The 22404-nt window shown below is 49.0% G+C and overlaps 1 protein-coding gene and 1 long non-coding RNA gene across 3 annotated transcripts in view; one reads left to right on the top strand and one right to left on the bottom strand.

Annotated features, from left to right (window-relative positions):
* Positions 1–1798: 1798 nt before the first annotated feature.
* LOC135820987 (uncharacterized) lies at positions 1799–13591 on the bottom strand. 2 transcript variants are annotated; one of them, XR_010554239.1, is made up of 4 exons: positions 13224–13591; positions 11004–11105; positions 2724–2778; positions 1799–1965 (listed from the first exon to the last, which is right to left on the bottom strand). It is a non-coding gene; the product is annotated as an uncharacterized LOC135820987 (long non-coding RNA). The 2 variants fall into 2 exon arrangements; XR_010554238.1 differs by lacking the exons at positions 11004–11105; positions 13224–13591 and adding an exon at positions 8437–8478.
* Positions 13592–13958: 367 nt separating this feature from the next.
* LOC135821620 (protein retinal degeneration B-like) overlaps positions 13959–22404 on the top strand; it is a 43804-nt gene continuing 35358 nt past the window's right edge. The window contains exons 1-2 of the mRNA XM_065334616.1: positions 13959–14560; positions 18712–18829. Of these exons, the coding sequence (XP_065190688.1) occupies positions 14483–14560; positions 18712–18829 (196 nt within the window). The 5' untranslated portion in view covers positions 13959–14482. The remainder of the gene's footprint in view (positions 14561–18711; positions 18830–22404) is intronic.

Consider the following 22404-nt stretch of genomic DNA (forward strand, 5'->3'; position numbering starts at 1 on the left):
GGGAAAACCTGCCGGAGGCTGTGAAGCTGCAGAGTGTTGGCTGTGTTTTGCTTTAAAAAACCATCAGGTCTCCCCAGATTTTCTAGTCTGGCCCTGAATTTTGCCACTCTTCGGTTTCAAAACCTAGTGTGGTGGTGGAAAGCCTAGCAGTGTTGTGTGTGCATGTGTGTATTTTGTACAGTGCTGGCCAGAGAAATCCAACCTCGTTAATAAAGTAGCGCCGCGTTCGAGAGCACAGACCGGTCCAGTATGTTTACTACTAGGGCTGCATAGTGCCCGGTGCAATTTTATTCATAAGGTTGGATTTCTTTGGCCAGCACTGTAGTTAGAAGTAGGTCCTCTAAGGTCCTCTGTTTTTGCGCAATTGTGGTCACAGTGGCAGTAGTGGGTGAGGGGTAGACTCAGTTACTACGAAGATGGTGTATACATGATGGTGTATACAGTCATGTAGTTGAATGTTACTTCGGGCTTAGACCCAGAGGTTCTTGAAATGATGACCCCGGGTTTACGTACATGTATCATTCAGCTACCGTTGTCATAATGGCACTAGTTGATAGAACACCTGTATAAGTACAGGCTGTACATCTAGCATTTTCTAAAATAGCACTCCGTACTTCGAGGCTGCAGCCGTTTTGCATGCAACGTTGTATGTGTTGATCGGTTGACAGCATGTGACAAAGCCGAGGACATACTAGTGTATCAGGAGCACTGTTTTTTAACACAGTGCGTCCCCCGCCTTGTCATGTTAATTTATCAAACAAGGCTTACCTATACCAACATTATACATGTAGGGCTGTGCATGCTTTCAAAATTCTTCCTTGTTGAAGTAGAATACCGTGCTTGTGGGGGCTTTAGTAGTTCCTTTGCCAGATGTTCTATGCGTATCTCAATGACTTATCAGTTTCAGCACTTGGGCAAGGCACATTCGGGCCTACACATGTAGCCTTGAATTCTGGCTTGGAGGCATTATTTATCTATTTTCATGGCTGCTAGGTTCATCCTTAGTTAAGAGTTATTTCTCCGTGATTCGCTAATGAGTCCACAAAGGACGAAACAGCTAGACAGTACTAGTGCTGTCCCCAGATCGTGTATTCTAAATCCATAATACTGACGCTCAATCTCCAGACAGCTGTTTCAGCCTTTTTTTAGGTCCCATCAGTGGAGCTCAGAGCGGGAGGTTAAACAAATGGCAATACGGTCTATATGAAATGAACAAAAACAGCAATTTGAAAATGGCTCAAAGCATCAAAGTCAGCGAGCTATCTGCAAGACACGCACAAAGAGAGCTTTGCACGAAGGCAGATACATATTACATATACCTTTGACACTAACCAAAAAGAGTGCTCAATCAAGTCAACGCAAGGCAGCGTAATGCGGTGATCGAGTCTATAAAAAGCTATAGTGACATGTAGCCAGGCCCCCAGCACAATAAGCTGACTTGCATCATGCTAAAATCGTTCACACAAATCTCTTATAATAATTATTATATAGATTGCAGGATAGGGTGGTTGCACCAGGAAGTGCTGTCTCTGCGATAGTGGGACCAGCCAAGATTGCAGTACAGTCGTCCACCATCAATCCAGCACTTCATTGGCCCACGCCGTCGATACACCAGCATGATTTCCGGAGTTATTACCATTCATTGATACATGCCCCCCCCCCCCCCCCCCCCCCCCACCCCCAACTGGGCCGCACTACTTTGTAGCAGTCATACTATAGTACTAGAACTGGATGCACGTGATATCCACTGGAGCTGGCGCTGGCCATGAGCTGACCCACCGCCGTGCCTCCCAGTGTCAATTTTGCTTATGTGATCCTACCACAATCTGGAACATTATCAGTACTCGCCTCTGTTGACTTGCCAGCACTAGTTCTGGTGGATCCGGGCATGTTTCTGCCTTCTCTTAAGCATGTATTCTCCTGCAGGTGCATCTTTCACCTCCTTCTAATGCGCGAGCACATTTTCTGTGGAGATTCAACGACACATAGACCAGAAAATACAGAACGGAACAGTGGCTGCCAATGCGACACAAGTACCACATAGACCTAAAAACTCATAAGTACCCTGGGAGTTAGATGCATTTACGGGCAGTATGCCAGGATTTGCGCAGCTAATTTAAAATCAGATTAGCAATGCTGTGTGCTACCTAGGTGGCATCTTGGACTCAAAAACCAACCGATTGTGGTCCAACCCAACCGACAGCGTTGGCGGTGGGTTCCGATTGGCAGGTGTTGGATGGACGTATGATCCATGCGTCCCCACAAGCAATGAGAAGTTAACAATGCCACTAAGGATATAATATCGCGGACAGCAGTACAATGAAACTGGGCCATTCATTATCAGCAATATCAGGGGTATATCCCATCCGATAAGACGTACAGCTCGTGTATGGCAGACTTTACAGCAGGTCCCGACATAGCTTGCCCCGTGCCCTTTACCACTCCTGGGCCAAAACTGTTGTACAATACTCGAGAGGGTCTAGCCTAGTGAGTGTGAATAGAACCTGGCAAACCATATCTCCAAGTGATTCACATGTTGGTATATTCTCCGTTATCATACATCAATTCCGAGCAATTTGACACCCGAATATTCTCGCACCACTACTGCTGAAGTATTGACCACAAACCATGTTCCATTTGACTTACAAAAGGAACTTGCAAAAGGCATGAGAGCACTGGAATCCGTAAAGACTCTCGCATTATTTATTAGCCACCATACATACCTTTCGGGAAGTCGTGTTGGAAGCAGCATGCTCGGAGAGCAGAGCTGAGTGAGATCTGCATACAGTAACACAGCGACAATGAACCACATGAACAGAAGGAAGCAGTCGTATCCGTACACATCTGAATATGCGCTTATGGGAGGAAAATCCGTGCGACAAAAGAGGACCGTGTTATGCAGGTGTATGTCTTACCCGGGTACGTACTAAGTGAGTTCCACCATACGTATATAATTTTATTGCAATTGAATCACTTGACTGACTGGAGCCAAAAATATCAATTGGCACTTACTCCGGTTACCCGAATGTTTCGGTACCACTATCATTAGGTTTTTTGCAATCGAACCAAGTCATAGTTGAGTCATTTTCAATGCGTTAGGTGTTACCTGACGTGCTCACTGCATCAGCCGCTATGTCAGATTCCACCAGGCATGCACCAAACCAGGCGCAATGCGCACACTGATGATGGTGGTTGGCACACAACGAGCAGTAGTAAAAGTGAAAGGACTTTTTGCATGTGATTTTGTTGTAATTTGTGCCAGTCGAATTGTCTCAGTGTAACTAGTTTATCGTTAGCTTACTAGTTTGTTTATACAAAAGAGAAAGACCAAGGAACTACAAGTTACGCTATACTGTCCACTAACACCACCAGTTACTAAACAATCAGCTCATGCGATAGCTATTGCACGACACTGAACAGCTCTAGCACATCTTGGATGCGCACTCCAACAGCCTTGTGGACGACGACCGTCACTGGAGAATCGGTCCGTCGCTCCACCAGCCCGGCGGCACAGTGGACAGTGCCTTGGGGGTGTCAGGCATGGATCAGGCTGATAAGGACGTGGTGGAGACGGAAATGATGTTTGCAAGGAAGAGTGATGATATGCGTATGTGCCGCAGTCTCCGCCAGTTGTTGAAGCAACAGTCCGGCAGTGGAAAGTCGGCAAGGTTAAAATAAGTGACCAACTGGGTGAAAGTACACCAAATGTGGCCCATCTCTTGAATGGTGCGGACCACGGCAAGGACCTGAAGTTGAAGGTCGTCAATGGCAACACCGCATGGTCGACGTCAATGGGAACATCAAGCCATCAAGTTGGTGGAACTATGGAATGTCCGTCGCAGGCTGCAGCGACAGGGTAACGTGCTCAGGGAAGAGTACAGCGACGATGATCAGCTGTGTCTTGCACGCAGTCGTGTTGATCGTGGCGTGCAGAACAACAGAGTCAGTTGCGGTATTCGTACATTTGTCTGTTTAGGATTGTGATCCCCAGGAAGTCCTTTGGTGAGGAGTGATGTCACGCAACGAGCAGTAGTCAAAGTGAAAGGACTTCTTGCATGTGATTTTGTTGTAATTTTGTAAGGTGTGGTGGCAGAACTTTCAGCTGGTAGTGGGTGATGGGCTGTCTGTGTGACAACAATTACGGGCTTGACGAACGACATAATTATGGCGAGTCGATCTTTGGCCAGTTGCCGAGTTGGAGATCGTCACCGTAGACCCAGAGATCTGGTCCACGGTCCAGGAGTTGGGATCCCACTGTGGTGAGAGCTTGTGTGCCTGCTCATTGCGGCGTAAGACGCGCTGACCAGGAGTGAGGATGGGGGCGTTTGACCGGCGGGTGGCATTGGCAGCGTCGCACTGGGATTGGCGGAATTGCTGGTCACGGTGGGCAGCTGAAGGCAAGTCTGGTGCGGCTGCCGTAATGCAGGGTATGCTGTCGCGGATGGGGCGACCAAACATGAGTGTTGCCGGTGCCTCGTGAGTGGCAGGGTGTGGCGTGGTGCGGTACGCTAGGAGCCATTGGTCAAATGCAACATTGATGTCTTCGCCAGCTAGTTTGGCAGTTCGCAGAACTTTGCCAATGGTACGGTTGAGGCAGTCGACTGCTCCGTTTGCTTGTGGCCACAAAGGAGGGGTGTGGCGGTGCTGGATAGCGTGTTGCGCGAGGAAATCAGCAAAAGCCGAAGAACGGAACTGAGGACTGTTGTCCGAGACTAGCTCTTCGGGCAAGCCGAACATGGATAATGTAGAGCGCAGAGCTACAACACCGGCCGTAGTGGGTGTCGTGCTGAACACGTTGATGACCGGGTAGCGAGTCAACTGGTCGATAGTGGCAAGCAGGTGCTGACCGTTTGGCATGGGTCCATACAAATCGACGAAGACTCGTTGCCACGGCTTGGTGGACGGTGGTGTGGGCACGGACTCCCGGACGTAGCGGTGTCGTTGAGAGAGTTGCTTGGCACGGAATACATTGCCGGCAGAGTGCTTCGGCTTCAGTAGCCATGTTGGGCCACCCAACATTGCTGTTGAGCCGTTGCTTGGTGCGGACAATATCTTGGTGGCCCGCATGTGTAAGCTGCAGGGTAAGCCGTTGGAGGGCCGTGGGAATGACGAGACGGTCGTTGCGGAGTAGTAGACCGTCACTCTCAGACAGTTCATGGCGGAGGGCAAAGTACGGGCGGACCGTGGTGTGGCTGGAATCCCAGCGGCCAGATTGCAGAGAGGAAAGGATGGCTTGCAGTGTGGTGTCTGCGGTGGTGGCGTCCGCAATCTCCTTCAGAGCCAACGCATTTGGCTTAGCTGCTGTAGCTAGGGCATGTATGTACGCAGTGTCTTCCTGTGCGCCGATGTTTGGCAAGTCGGGATGAGGCTGCGGATTGCGACTGACGACGTCGGCCGGGTTTTCTGGGCCAGGCTTGTACTGAAGCTGGAAGCTGAGATCCTGCAGGCGGAGGACCATGCGCTCAATTCATGGTGGAGGTCTCGATCCGACGGCCTTGAGTTGCAGGAGCGGTTTGTGGTCGGTGACAACGGTGAACTGTGGATCACCTTGTCAAGTTGTGGTGAAAGCGAAGGCAGCCAAACTTGACACCCAATGCTTCCCGTTCAGTTTGAGAATATTGCTGCTCGACGCCGGAGAGTGCACGGCTGGCGAATGCTACAGGTGCATCGTGGCCGTTGTCTTGGCGTGGACACAGGATTGCGCCGAGGCCGGTGCGTCGACATACAGTGATGTGTTGCGGTCAAAGTATTGCAGCATGCAGTCTTCGGCGATGGCCTTCTTCAGTGCATCAAATGATTGCTGCTCAACATCAGTTCAACGCCAAACAGTACCTTTCTTAGTGAGAGCAGGGAGTGGCGTGGTGAGATCGGCCATGTTACGAATGTAACGGCGGAGGAAGTTGGTGAGACCCAGGAAACTCTGTATGTCGCTGACGCAAGATGGCGTAGAGAATGTAGCCACAGACTGCTGGTGGCTGGGAGAGGCGCGGATGCCCTTGTCGGAGTAGACGCTAGCCATGAACTTGAGCCGAGGCTTGAGGGTGTGACATTTGTGACATTTGGCTCGGTTGAGTGTAACGTTGTGATCTTGGAGCCGCTGGAGGCAGGCGGCGAGTCGTCGGTTGTGCTCTTCGACGCTCTTACCAAAGTTGAAGATGTTGTCGTGGACGTTCTTCACACCGTCGAGGCCAGCGAGCCATGGCGTCCAGTGTGCGCTGTAGGATCTCGGATGCGGACGATACGCCCATGGGCAGACGTTTACAGTGCAAAACTGCGTAGCGACGTGACTCAGGGTGGCCTGGCTCTCCACAGCGGTAGCAGAGCGATGTGCTGGATTCCCGCCGGCCTGGAGCGCGAGTGGCGACTGGGGCAGGTGGCTGGTGGTACGAGTTTGCAGCTGGATGTGGCGAAGACTGCATCGGTCGACGCGACGGAGTTGAAACAGTAGCAGGAGGCGGCTGTGTCCTTTTGTAGAACGGTGGCTGATGACGGAGGGCATTGATCGAGTCTTGTGTGCGCCGGAACGCCGTCGTCTGTTCCACTGACGCTTCAAATGCTCTGGCGGCCTTGAGCGCCTTGGCGAGATCAAGGGACCCAGTCTCCAGCAGTTTTCTGCGGAGTGGATCGGACGTGCATCCTGCCACAATTTGATCACAGAGAGCCACGTTCTTCTGGGCATCGTCGGCGAAGCTGCAGGTCGTTGCCAATGCCAGCAAACGAGTATAAAACGTGTCTAATGTTTCGCCAGGCTGCTGGGTGACCTGCCGGAAGTGGAAGCGGGCCATGCTGGGGCTCTGCTTCGACTGAAAGTAGTCGGCGGCGGCGGTTATGAGGCCGTCGAGATCGTTGCCAGTGTTGGCTAACGTAGGGACGAGCTGCTGGATGTCCTTGCCGGCCACATACTGGAAAGTGTCTCTCTGGCGAGTGTCATCCGAGATGCCGGCTGCTGCGACATAGAGTTGGAAACACCGTTCCCAGGCAGGAAAATGGGCAGCAGCATCGTAGAGACTGCTGTAGATCGGGAATGGCTCCGGAGGCGGTAGTGACAGTAGGGACATGGCGAGGATCAGGCGTTTGCTCGCAGCGCCAATGTAATGTTGTTCTCTTGCTGTATTCCAAACAACAACTAACTCGGAGCTCCGGAAAGCTCCGCAATAGTGAGGCTTTGCATTCCGAATTTCGGCTTGGCGTTCTTTGGTAATTTGTCGAACATCAAAATGTCGAATTTTCGCACCGACGTTTGTTTTGCAAGTCGAAAATGATGTGTTTTGATTTCGTGAGCCCCAGCATCAGCAATGTCCTGTCCCGTGCTCCTTTTCTTGCTGATTCCGACAAACTTTGATCGCGCTCAAAGAGTCGAGGGCCAAACCTGCCTCCTCAGTCGCCTCAGAAAAACCAACTCCATGGCCAAGTCAAATTTTATGGGTATCGCCATAGTCTTTTCAGCCACACAGATGACGGTGAGGACACTCCAGGCGAAAGAGAGTAGACAGGCAGTGGAGAGGAGCAATCAGAGGTAGCTGACGATGCTGATGTCGTCAAAGACGCCTGCGAAGCCATGCCAAGATAAGAAACCTCTTTGAATAAATCACGCGCTAGCGCTCTTCCACAAGAAAATTCATCCGAAAAATATGTTCGGCAAAGTGAGCTTTTTCCGAACAAACATGCCGCATCTTCGTGTGCATTTTCGACCTCGCTCCCGCGTGCCGAATCTTTTGCCGAATTTTGGAATGCAAAACCTCACTAATATGATGCCAACAGAATGTAATGGTGTGCGTGCATGCGTACAGAGTCGGTGCGTACCGACTGTCAGCACAGGTGTGGAAAGCAGCATATGTAAATGGATAGGAGCACAAACGGTGCCACGTGCATATATGTGTCGGTAGAGCATGAAACTCTTAATCTCAGGGTCGTGGGTTTGAGCCCCACGTTGGGCGCCAAATGTCGTCTCGGTTGGAGAACGAGCTGCCTCTACTATACCCTCGCCACGCCACACATCAAACGGACTAGTCAAGTGGTTTTTCTCTAGAGCTAGAGAGAGAGCTATTCATTACTACACTTCAGGAGACGACGGGAGAACTGACAACTGACATGGCGAAAGGAAACATGATATCGGAAAGTGGTGCCCTCATCAGCACAAAAAGTGGCGTACTCGATATCATATCAGCACAAAAAGGTGCACGTGTCAGCAATACAACAAAGCAGCGCAGCAGCATGTACGGGTCAGCATCACAGAAACACAAATACAGCAGCAGGTACGACAAAGAGACAACACGTGCAGCCACATGTACAACATATGGGTGTGACAGTCCATATATGTACGTGTGAACACTACACACGATGAGAACATGCAAAGTATGGAGACCCAGACTGTGTGGTCAGCAGGACACAGCCCGTACAGGATGGAACAGACAACTAAACGTAATCACCACGTACCGGCGGACTAGTCGACGCTGATGGGAGAAGTGGCACCCCCCCCCCCCCCCCCCCCCCCCCCCGAGGCAGCTACGGATGCTAGAACTCTACAGCCAGACCAACACCAATATAAAACAAAAAGGTACACCACACCAGGAAGCAAGTCAAATAAAGATGTGTGAACAACAGCCACACACCACAGAAAAGCATACAGAACAAAAACTCAATTACCGACACCATAGACACTGCAAAATCCAAACAGGAGGAAAATACTAACTCCCTGAGGACACTGAGCATGAGGCAAACGAGCAAGCAACCTCTTGCCGATGTTCCACCGTGTAACAACAACCGCGCTGGCCACCGGACTGTATGGTAGGGGTATTACACCTGGACCTCAAGACCAACGGGCGAAGGACAGCAGGCCGGGCCCAGGTAAATACAATGAGGAGCACTGTATACAACTACAAAAATAACCCAAACCCATGCCAATTTGACCAACATACCTTCCCTGCGCATCCATTCCTAGTGTACGGGTCTGAAAGATGAAAGATGGAGCGCTTGTATACACGGGCCTGGAAAGCCTGCTTCGGCCGCTCGGCAGCAGCTTCGTAGTGGTGGTCAAGGGTCGAAGACCGACGGATACGGATCAACTCCCCAGTGAACACACCTTTGCCCATACTACAGGGGTGGTTACTACTGACAAGCAGATACAGGAAACGATTGGTGAACTTGAACTGAGGCTTCACCGCCATGTATCCCTTACTACGGAAAACTGTGGTGTCCAGGAAATCAATGCCATCATGTGCCAGTTCATGAGAAAACTTGAGGGCCGAACACTTATTAATCCTATCTAAAGTGCGCTGAGCTTGACCTTCGCAACCATGCAATGATAAAGCGTCTATAAACCTGAACCTCTAAACCCTCCCCCTCTAAGATCGGCAAAACGTACTGCTTCTCCAAATACAGCATAACAATGTCGGCATAGACCACTGCTGCAGGCGAACCCATGGCAGTCCCTTGGATCTGCCGAAACACATCGTTACCATACACGAACTCATTTTTCTTCCGAATGACTGACATCAAGGAAGTCACTGCTGTTAATAACCATGTACGAAGGGCGAGGGGCATCCACCTTGTACACCTGTGTGTGATATACCACGACAACCGAGCTCGTTGGGGATGTTGGTGTAGTAAAGGCTGGTCACATCTATGCTCAATTATAAATGATCGTCCCGCACAGGCAAACCTTCTACCAAGTTGATGAAATCCGCAGTTGAGGTCAGAACAGTACTTTCCTCACATACATACGGGTTCAGTAGAAAGTCAGTGAACTCAGCGGGATAGTAGCCAGGACTATTTAGATTAACAATAGGCCTAACCTTCAGGACCCAGGGCTTATGTGTTTTGAGAAGTCTCCTGAAAACGGGCATGCGCCCCCGGTGCGAGTAAGAACAGTGACATAATATATTATATTAGTGGGCATACGATGCTCAATGCGATGCCTAGTCATGGTGAGTACACAATTGACTCGGGTCGCTCACACGAAGTCTCAACACAGCCTTGAGCCTGTTGGTTGCCATCGGCAGTCTAGCCGCATGCTCATCTAGCCCCTCAGGCAAAAAAAAACAGTCATTTATAATGTTTGGCATTGTGATGCTGGGCACGACCTATATCATCATAGTGAGATCAGTCCAGGACTACTATCACAATAGACTGCCTTTGAATATGCCTGAGTCCGATTGCGTTCTAGCTCCCAAACTATGTGCTGCATGTGTACACTCCGCCTATGGTTAGTCTACTCCAGAACAACGCCTGGAGAGGTTCATTGGGGGCATGATGTCCCCCCACCCCATTCCCCCCTTGCCCCCTGCACCTGAAGTACCGGTATTGCCCCCCCCCCCCCCCCTTCCCAAACAAATTACAGGACACAGATGGAGCACTGGGGAGCACGTAGCAGTAGGCAAAGTTGACGATGCCAGTGCAGACACGCCTGATCTCGGTCACCACACTGGCACCGTATAGTCTCCAAGGGACATAGCTACCAGAGAACACACAGAATGGGAGTATATAGTGCTATCTCGGTGGATAGACAACCTCCTATACACAAAATATCTACTGATAGAGTTCTGTGTAGATCCTATGTGCACATATGTGTGGATGAGTACTGGTAAACGGACAGCTAACCCTAGTCTAAGTAAAATAAAGGTAGAATGTAGACCCTGGGCAAAAAAATAAGTAAATAAAAATATTGACTAGTTTGAGGGAAAGACACAAACGGGAAAAGTCTGAAGAAAAAATTGACTGTCACCAAAAAAATAATAATAGCTACACACACGAGGGAACTCGGATGGAGAGCCAAGGATTAAAATTGAAAAAGAGGACCATCAGTTTACGAGTTATCCGTTTTGTCCAACACTGACGGATATAAACGTGATGCAGCTAAGCATCAGGTCGTTGAATGTCATGATCTCATCAGTCAGTTTTTGTGCTAATTGTTGCACATTTTTGACTCAGCAGTATTCTGCATATAACCGTTAGTGTTGGACAAAACGGATAACTTGTAAACATGAGGGAACACTCATCCTTACCCAAGTCCCAACGTCAGCACTCGGCGCTGCTCCGAACCAAGAGGGACACTGGAGAGATCGTCCATCAGCTCCTCTCTTGTCCTGCGATCAAATCGCCTAATGCTAAACACAAGAAGATAGGAAAGGCAAGTAGAATAAATAAATCAATAAAATAATAAACAACAAAACAAGTTTGAACAGCTGCAAACGTAATGGACGATTCGAACAAGACCAATGATATACCTAGCAATAAGTGTGCAGAGTGTGCAGCCCAAGGATAATCATCCCACGGCAAAGTTTATTGTTTAGGGCATAGACTCACAGTAACAAGCTCACCTTTGCTGCATCTCACACCGCTTCACACGGTCATCTACTCTATCACCATGGTAATTTCTGTTGCACATTGCTGCTTGTTTAACAAAAGGCAGAAAACACACCGAATTTCCAGGAATTACCATGGTGATACGGTACTTTAGCTTGAACCTATTGTATGACGGGTTTTCTATGATTGATAATGACCCAGAGAGAAACTAAACCGGTATCGAATTCCAGTCAGCGACGCAATTCTTCTGAGGTGTAAAGTGACTTCAGGAATATGTTGCAGAAAACTGCGATGCATGCTGATTATTTACTGTGCCCTATTGTGCACAATATACCAGGGGTGTTACTCAGGGATGAAGTAGATGCACACACGTGCCGGGCATCACGGCACAGGTTAGGTTTGCTACTAGCCGCTGCAGTGTACTTGTGGTCCGAACTTGCACTCTACTCAACTCTGCATACGCAAAGAGTGCTGGTGCCGAAATGAACCAGAAGGGTACGTACTGAGTGGGACGCAACAACACTGACTCTGTCTACCCATGTACACAGATATGATAGGGTATGCAGTACCTGCTCTAAGATTTAACACAAACCGGGTACACGTCTACCTGGCACAATTCCTGCAACACTGGGCCAGAGCCAGATGCGTTCAAGTGCGGCTACTGTGTGTCAGGGAGTCGTAAACTTACTTTCGACTTCCTGATGTACATGATTGTACATGTACATGTATGAACGTACTCGCACTGGGCACTCTGGCCGCACGCATCTGCACGCGTATGCAGCCTGTCAGTGGCGGTATACCCTCGAACGGTATAAAAAAGTATAGTACTCGACAGGACTTCCGACCGGGTCTCAGGTAACCCAGTGTTCTTTTTCCAAAAGGTCCAAGTACTCACAAACAGGGCCACTGACCCGGCTCTGGAGCAGACACTGGTAATCTAGGTCCAAGTTTGCTCGATTATGTTCTGACGCTTCATGTGCTTTCATAGCCAAGGTTTCTCACTTTCTTCGCAAGCTCTTTTAGTCTTGAGAGTTGACAACTGCTTATGGTTGTGTTGGCAGAAAACATGTCAGCTAATCTGACAACCGTCCAACCCCATTTTACTGGTAAGTAGTCAGCGAGTGGCTTTGATGGGGCCATACAGTACTAGAGGGGAAGTTACGCGGCATATTTGTGCTTCCTTTTTGAAAACACGTTCTCGCTCGAAGGGTTTCTAAACTTTATCCCTGCGCTCATTGATGGAGTTCATCGATGGAGTTGCCAGCGGCACTCTACAGAAGAACAATGTTGTCAAGTTTTTTATGAAAAATTGTCAAACATTTTCAAATTGCTATAAGTTTGGTTAGGGCCGGGTTCCACTGCGGCTCCGCAGCTCCGCTGCTCCACGGTACTTGGCTGCATGCAGCAGAGCGGCGCGGTTCCAGTGACACTCGCCATTCACGGTACCGAGATCGTGCTCGACGTTTTTTTTTATGACATTTAGCCTGCCTGCGCGCGCGTGAAATCCAAAAAAAATCCTCGTGTTCTGGCCTGTGCAACGAATTAAAATTCCCACGAATAAAACAATTAAGTGCGGGAAACAATGCAAGCCGTGACCGCGGCTTGCATTTTTTTGTATCAAGCAGCGAAGCGAAAGCTGGTGATGAGCCGCGGCCTCGCTGGACCAGCTCGTAATGATGACGTTTCATGCCGTGGATGATGTGCGGCGGAGCGGCAGTGGAACCCAGCCCCTAGGCAAAGGAAATTTGTCATTAATTTGTTTATGCTGCATAGATGGAGAGCTGCACACTCTGGCTTATGGACTCTCGCCTACAGTGTAGTCGTACTGCTAGTGTACTGGCATTACAGAAGACACGAAAAACGAGAACATAATTATGGCGAGAAAGTAATTACTGGCTAAGAATTGCCCTAAGACTTACCGCTTCTCAGTGCTCCATACCAGGAAGTAGTACACTACCTACTCCCTGCTCCATACGAGTGTTCTCTCCTCATTCTCTGCATCCTTTACCTCAGGAGTCTCGTCCATTTAGCGGCTCAAATGCTTGAGCTCCGGATAGCGGAAAATAGCTCGTCGTCCATTAGCGGCTCTAATAGTACCTGGTCTGAAGTGTCGCAGTCTAGCACAACTATGATTTTTTCCAGGAGGGTAAGGGTTGCAAACCCAAAGAGACCCTAAGCTTCGTCTATCAAACAAAACAATTGCCCTAAAAAATGGAAGAGGAAAAGAGTGAGCGAGCTGGTCTGAGCGCGCTACTTTTCAAAAAATAGAAGCTGAAAGCCATCAAAGTCAAAGCATTCTGGCTAGCGCGTTTGTGTATGTCACAAGCGCTAGCGCGCTAGTCGCAGCAAACGCTCGCGGGCCAGAGTTAGCGCTATTTGGGCTGTTTGCCGCACGCGGCAGCTGGATGGATCACGTGATCCAAGCTGACAAATAAGGTCCGATGGTTCAGCTACATTGAGCCACAAGCAAATTTGACAGGTCTTGTCACGTGACTGAAGTGCCTACTACTAGTACAGTGATCATGGTAATCGCCTTGTACTTGTAGCCTGCACTGTAGGCGCGGTAGTCCACAGTTGCATGTTGGAGACTAGGCCGCAGTACACCCCGGATACACTCTGCGCACATGCATAGTCAGCTCAGTGCAGCTGCACGCCTACATTTCCGCCCGGGAAAATTATCATCGCTTGTAGTGTCAATTATTTTGCTTGGGATAATGTCCGTGCCATTTCGGTCTTTGCTGTTTCTGCGAACAAACCAGCTGGTCTAGGTGAGCGGTCGTTTCAGTGGATTGACAGTACGCTATTATCGGACATCACCGCGCCCGCTGCAGTAGTGGCTGCACCCATCAGATACAGAAGTAGAATCGCAGAAATAAAAATTGTGTGCAGCCACAAGTCCAGTGGTGTAGCTTGTCTGGGACAATTTCAACACTGACAGCGCAGGAGTGGTAGAACTTGAACTTAGTTGAAGTGAGAGCTTGTTGCAGCTATTATTTTCTAGTGATGCTTTTCGCGTCCAAGCGCACCCTCTCGCCTGTAGTCGGCTGAGAAGTGAGAGGTGCCCTCTCTGCTAGGCTCCAGTCGGAGGCTTGCATAGCGCAAGTGCATTTTCATAAGCAGCAGCAGCAGCAGATCACCGTCACGCTACAGCAGCAGGCCGATATTCACTGTGTTGACGATGCTGATCAAGGAATACCGCATACCCATGCCGCTGTCGGTGGACGAGTACAGGATAGCTCAGCTTTACATGATACAGGTACGTAAGAGCAAGCTGAGAGCAAGCTGATGCGAGCGATGTCAATGTCCGTACATATACATATACATGCCATCGCTTGTGCGAGGATCAGATCAGAGGAAGTGAATAATACAACGATACTTGAATAGCGCACAGTTCACCAACAAGCACACAAATACCAGGGGCGTAGCACCCGCTACGGCTGGTACGACCATGGCCGTACCACTTTTTGAAAAGTGTGGTCCGTCCGGAACGTGCAAAACCGTAATAAAAAAATCAGGATCCATCGATGCATATGTGCATCAGACTTTGACCTTTTTCTAGACTCGTACTCGTAGATCTGCCATGCATCTGTGCATGTCCATGCACGTCTCTTCTGACCGTGAAATAATTCTATGACTTTATAAACTGTGCCAGAAGTGTGCCAGAAGTTCCCAGAACGCAGGATTTTGTGTCTTTTTTACAAAAAAATTCCGGGGCCGCTCCCCCGGACCCCCTCCAAAACGGCCTTCGGCCGCGCCGACCTTCGATCGTACTACTTCCGAAACCCCTCCTACGCCCCTGAATACATACAGATTTCTGTAATTGGAAGTGCACAGTAGTGTGAACTGTGAAGTAATTGCTTAGCGAACGGGTGGCAGCTGCTAATGCTACAGTAGAGCCGCGCACTGAAGAACGTGGAGCTCAAGAAAGCCCGGCCGCGATTACTTAGAACGCCACAGCCTAAATTTAAGAACGTCGGTGTTGGTTTTCCGGCAGCTGTTGGGATAGATAATGATCCAGTACGAATTGTTTTCTGGCAGCTTTTGCGAAATACATGGATATGATAGTGTGTGCGTGTAATCCGATACGATTTGTTTCTAAGAAAGTGATACGAACACAGCCAGTTTGCTCAAAGATAAGGACGTCCCAGCCTGACCTCTTGGAAACGACGTTCTTGGGCGCGCGACTCGACTGTCGCGCTGATTCAGCAAAGGTACTAGTATATGTACCGTAGTGTCTCGCAATGAAGCCGCGCATGTGCCTATATCCGGGTATCAGCACGCCCTCACATAAAAGCGCATAAGCTTATAACGTACTTCGGCGGGTTTTAGTCATGAAGTTGGTTGTTCCAACGAGGAATACACGCTTCCTGCCAAACTTGACACTTCACTGACTAGTCAATCGTCAAGTTTGGCAGGAAGCGTGTGTTCCTCGTTGGAACAACCAACTTCAGAACATAATTATGTCGTATAAAAGTGAACCCAATCCTGCGACACGCTGGCACCACCACGATACCATCTCCACATTACATACTGGTAACTCAATTACAAGATACCATCTCCACATTACATACTGGTAACTCGATTACAAGATACCATCTCCACATTACATACTGGTAACTCAATTACAAGATACCATCTCCACATTACATACTGGTAACTCGATTACAAGATACCATCTCCACATTACATACTGGTAACTCAATTACAAGATACCATCTCCACATTACATACTGGTAACTCAATTACAAGATACCATCTCCACATTACATACTGGTAACTCAATTACAAGATACCATCTCCACATTACATACTGGTAACTCAATTACAAGATACCATCTTCACATTACATACTGGTAACTCGATTACAAGATACCATCTCCACAATACATACTGGTAACTCAATTACAAGATACCATCTCCACATTACATACTGGTAACTCGATTACAAGATACCATCTCCACATTACATACTGGTAACTCAATTACAAGATACCATCTCCACATTACATACTGGTAACTCAATTACAAGATACCATCTCCACAATACATACTGGTAACTCAATTACAAGATACCATCTCCACATTACATACTGGTAACTCGATTACAAGATACCATCTCCACATTACATACTGGTAACTCAATTACAAGATACCATCTCCACATTACATACTGGTAACTCAATTACAAGATACCATCTCCACATTACATACTGGTAACTCAATTACAAGATACCATCTCCACATTACATACTGGTAACTCAATTACAAGATACCATCTCCACATTACATACTGGTAACTCAATTACAAGATACCATCTCCACATTACGTACTGGTAACTCAATTACAAGATACCATCTCCACATTACATACTGGTAACTCAATTACAAGATACCATCTCCACATTACATACTGGTAACTCAATTACAAGATACCATCTCCACATTACATACTGGTAACTCAATTACAAGATACCATCTCCACATTACATACTGGTAACTCAATTACAAGATACCATCTCCACATTACATACTGGTAACTCAATTACAAGATACCATCTCCACATTACATACTGGTAACTCAATTACAAGATACCATCTCCACATTACATACTGGTAACTCAATTACAAGATACCATCTCCACATTACATACTGGTAACTCAATTACAAGCGCATGCACCTGAACAATGTATGTGAGACCAACTGGCCTTCGGAAATTTCAAACATAGCCCAAATTCGTGTATACACGCACAGGCTTCAATGTGGGTCGTCATGGTAATGATGATGGTGTGCATCATGCAGGCATTCACTTGTCGGTCACTTGCTGTTCGGTTAGCAAACGTTCAGAAGCGCAATGCACCATTCCGCTTTCCTGCAGGGAGATGGGCGGTGCACCCTGTAACGTAATCTGCCATCTTGAATGATGCGTTGCTTGTGGAAGACATTGCGCAACACATGTTGCTGCACTGTGCACACAATACGCAACTGCTGGTTTCCATCACTGTCAAGTGCATGCAGCGTCACACATAGCTTGAAACTACATGCCACATTGTAGTGCTTGTGGATGGGCAAGTTGTTGAACGAAGTCGTATCACATAGTCATATCCATGGTAGTGCACCGTACGTTTAGCGATGCATGACTGCTAAACCTCAATATGATGATACACAGCACAAGAGTAAGCTCCCAAGAATGTGCAACTCTGGATGCATATTTGGAAATTAAAACGTTTCTCATTAATTTTGGCATTGCAGATTTTACACTGTATCCTAGAGCAGTCAGTACCAAGGAATGGCTTACCGTTACGCCTTTTGGTCAAGCCTTGGCACATGTCCTCATAAACTATTTTCCTGGGAATTATTGAAATGGACACACTTCAGTACTTGCTTGTGCAGCGGTGCTTCTCAGTGGCGGGCGGAATGAAATGAGAAGCTATCCTCTGTTTGTAATAGGGGCCATCCGGCATTATCGATAATTTTCTTGAAATGAACAAGTTTAGTTAGGACCCTCCCAGGGTTCTAGCCAGGTCAATATAGTAGGGGGGCGGGCATGGGAAAAAGTTACCCCGTGACCCATTTTTTCCATTGTCCAAAATTGTCTTGCCATGCAAAATGCAACATACAGGGTGAACCCCGACTTCACCCTTCACAAATGTGCCTTTATGAACCCTCTAGTAGTGACTATCGACTGTATTTTCGTTGAATGGCGTGAAAAAACACAAAAATCGGAAAATGAGTAGGGGGCGGCACTTTTTCACAGGGGGGCGCGCAAACGGAGTAGGGGGGCGCTGCGCCCCCCTACCCCCTTTGGCTAAAACCCTGGACGCTCCCCCACCCACCCATCCCCCTGAACGAAAAAACGATTGACTTGACAGAAAGATTGCCTTGATGTCTCACATATCAATATTTTTCAAAACGAAACTCCCCTTGACCCACCCACCCATCAGGGAAACTTTTTCTCTTCGTGTAAGAGATCGATAATATTATGGACGGCCCCTTACGAAATGACGTAACAAACTGCAGAGGTGCCGGCACGCCCGTCTCAGTGACTGTGAGGTTGCATAGCACATTTCAGTCTCTTTTTCTCTTACTTCAGAAGAATGATGTGGCTGCCGTAGAGCAGGCTGCAATGAACGGTGTGCGTGCATGAGTAAAGACTTTATGGAGCTCGGTATACTAGTGGCTGATGCAAACAAAGACCTGCTCTTTGGTGTGCGGTGTGTGGCGTTTTGCTCTGTTGTGTGTGCTGCGTGATGTGTGCTGTGCGTGGCGTTTTGCTCTGTTGTGTGTGCTGCATGATGTGTGCTGTGTGGTATGGGCTGCGTAATGTGTGTTCTGTGCGTGCTGTGTGGTGTGTGCTGTGTGGCTTGCGCTGCGTTGTGTGTGTCCTCTGTGGTGTTCACCGAGTGCAGAAGAAGAGCCGCGACGAAAGTAACGGAACAGATAGCCGCGTGGAGATCCTGGTCAACGAGCCCTACAAGGATGGTCCCGGTGGGTCTGGTCAGTACACGCACAAGATCTATCATGTTGGTGAGTTGTTGTCCGCCGATGCCTACATCGCTGTGTGACTACGCCGCTGTAATCCTGTATGATGTGTGACTCCAGCGCTAGATACTGACCACGCACAATGGATGACTTTGTGCCGGGGAAGGTAGCCTCCTGAATTTGCCCCGTTATAGGCTGGGAACACGTGTGATAGTATCCATTAGACCTTGCTGTGCATATATCCCCTATAGCACTGTCGGGCGCCGAAGAACGGCCAGGCTAGAATTTCACCAATTTTTAAGAACGGTCTAGGCTGGATTTTTGCAGATAAGAACGGAAATCGTAATGTACACTATAATGTACACTCAGACGTGTAACTCTGCATAAATGTACATGTAAGACTGTATGGTACCATCGAATAAGAACGAAACTGCTGTGTTTGCTAAAAATAAGAACGGGCTAGGCTAGAACCCTGACCCCCAGTTCTCCGGCCCCCGACAGTCCTGTAGTTACCCGAATTAGGTAGTAGGGACCTTTCGCACCACGCGTACGGATACGAAACGAATGCTGATTCGTCACCTGGGTTCGATGATTCGTCAGAGTCGCCGCGGAGAGCTCGTTTTCACGAATGGAAGCCTCTTCATTCGTGGCACGCTCCGAATCCGTCAGGTACACATATTTTTGCAAGGTACACATGTTTTGCCAGGTACACATTTTTTCCCTTGATTCCATGATCCATGCACGTGTGCGCGAACACACCCGTACGCCAAGCTACCGGCCGTATTCGTAGTTGCCATGCACATTTGCATTACGACTTCCGAAACCTGAATTCTGTTTTCAACGAAACGATTACGAGCCGAATCAAACTTTCGTTTCGCATTCGATTCGTAGCAAATGCGAAAGGTCCCTAGTATGGGATCTGTGGAACAGCCACACGTGCATGTACTTGTACGCGAAAATGTAAGTTTATGTAATACCCACACCTAGTGGGTTACAATGTGCCACCGGAGTGGTTTTGTGTGGGTGACAATACTAATACTTCGAAGTATAGTGCTGCAAGGGAAATGTATTCACTGTAGAAGCCAGGCTTGTTAAAAATCCGTTGAATACACCATATGACTGTATCTTCTCACCCGGCATGCATACACTTGTTTGCTGCAGCTACATTTAGTCTTGACACGGTGAGAATTTACAGCTTTGCGTGTCACGCGTCGAATTCACGTTTTGCTCGTTACCCCTACTCCTCTCTGGCATCTTTATGATGTGGGAGCTGCCAATTTAGTGGTTCCCTGCCACCCACCACTGTGAGAGAACTTGCAGCTTTTGGCAGAATGGAGTCTGTAGTATTATTCTCAATAGGGACAAGGAGACATGGACGAGTAAACTAATGAGGAGCAAGAAATGCACAACCAGTAGGTAAGTCAAAAACAAGAGAAGTCCCGAGCCAGTGAAGCACATCAAAGTTCTGGCCTACGGGAAACGGCCTGTGTGACGTACATACAGCATGCAACGCATACAGTCATAAGTGTACAGTAGTGTACGCATAATAGAGTCCAGATATTACGACATCTCCCCTTTCAGGGCGCGCAGCAAGAGAGCGATAAGTTAGCAAAACAGGAATAATGCTGAAGACGAAAGAGTAACGCTAAATGATTAACGGAATCTGATAGGAGTATGAACGGCACGTCCAGAACGGGTAACTCTACCGGAACGCTCAGGGACGGGAGTACCTGGAGATGGACGTTGGGCAGGTGACGCTGGCTCACCATTGTCCACAGCGTCGTTAGCAGAACCTGCAGGCGGATCGACGATGAGGTCACTGCGGTTGCGGCGGAGAACCGAACCGGATGGCGTCTCCACGATAAGCGACCTGGTGGAATGCTCGGCAGTGACAATACCAGGCTCTTTCCTATCCGGAACAAAGACAGCGGTACCCGGGACCAGTGGCGTAGCATCGAGAGCGCGATGGCGGGAGTTGAAATCCGACGCTTGCCGGGACTTCAGAGAGGCGTCTTTAGCGGCAAACGCTGTGCGATCTACGAGGTATGGCCGTCGAACGTCTGCCGACATGGGTAAACGCGTCTGGATGCGGCGGCCCATGAGGAGCTCCGCAGGACTGAAGCCATGTGCTAGTGGACTGGCACGATAGCTCTGCAGAGCAACATACGGATCACCTCCCCTCACCAGCAAATGCTTTAGGGTCTGCACTGCGCGTTCCACTAAGCCGTTGCCTTGCGGATGAAGAGGGCTGCTCGTGCGCTGGGTGGTTCCTTGCTCTTGAAGCCATGCTGAAACCTCTGCACTTGTGAATGGGGGACCATTGTCCGAAACAAACACATCTGGATTGCCGTGACGCGCAAACATGGACTTCAGTTGCGTGATGAGAGAAGCTGCAGAAGTACGGGACATCTGAGCAAGCTCGATCCATCGGGAGTAGTAGTCGACGACAACTAGGTACTGAGAGCCTTGGAACTGCATGAAATCGGCAGCGACTTCCTGCCACGGGAACTCGGGAAGACGTGAGGACAGCAGGGGCTCCATTGGCGTTGGCTTGTCACGAGCGCAGGCTTGGCAATTGGACACGATATCAGCCAACTGGGCGCTTAGACCTGGCCACCAAACTGACTGGCGAGCCCTTTCGCGGGTCTTCGTGATGCCGAGGTGACCAGCATGGAGCTGCTGGAGGACTTCTGGACGGAGCTGGTCCGGGATGACGATTCTGGAACCGTACAGGAGCAGGCCATCTGTGATACAGAATGACTGCCGGGATGCGTAGTAGGGCTTAACGGACACTGGAGCAGACTGTAAACTTGGCCAACCGGACAGAGTGTACTGCACAAGATGTTGACACACTGGGTCTTGAGCCTGCTGGTGTTGAATCTCACTCAGTCTTGCATCGGACGCAGGGAGATGAGAAACCACACTGTCGAGAAAAGCTTCTGCGTCGTCGAGGAGGCGGACGTCATCAGCGGACAGAGGACGCGACGCAGGTGACCTAGATAAGGCATCAGCAACGATTAGATCTTTGCCAGGGATGTGTACGATGTCGAAATCAAATCGCATCAGGTTGAGCCGGAACCGGAGTACACGTGGAGGGATAGAGTCGAGAGCACTGGTGCTGAACAGGGGCACCAGAGGCTTGTGATCTGTTTCCAGCGTGAATCTCTTACCGATGAGGTAATCAGAGAATCGGTTGCAAGCCCAGGTGAGGCCAAGAGCTTCCTTTTCTATTTGAGCATAGCGACGCTCTGCCGGCAGTAGTGCACGAGACTGGAACGATACGGGTTTCCAATCGCCGGACGGCTGTTGCTGCTTGATAACGGCACCGAGACCATAGCTCGAGGCGTCTGCAGAGACAATAGTTGGGTACTCGGGAGAGTACAGAGCAAGAACAGGCGTACACGACAGAAGAGCCTTAATCTCTTCAAATGCCGATTGCTGAGGGGGTCCCCAGGACCAGGCATTGCCTTTCTTGAGAAGGTCGCGGATCGGCTGTGAGACGGAAGCAAGTGAGGGAGAGAACTTGCCAAGCTGGTTGACGAGGCCGAGAAAGCTTCTCACATCCGCGACATCCTGGCATGGCGTGAAGTCTTGAATACCCTGCACCTTCTGGGGATCAG

This window comes from Sycon ciliatum, chromosome 7 (assembly GCF_964019385.1).
Source record: "Sycon ciliatum chromosome 7, ocSycCili1.1, whole genome shotgun sequence".
Classification (NCBI taxonomy): domain Eukaryota; kingdom Metazoa; phylum Porifera; class Calcarea; order Leucosolenida; family Sycettidae; genus Sycon; species Sycon ciliatum.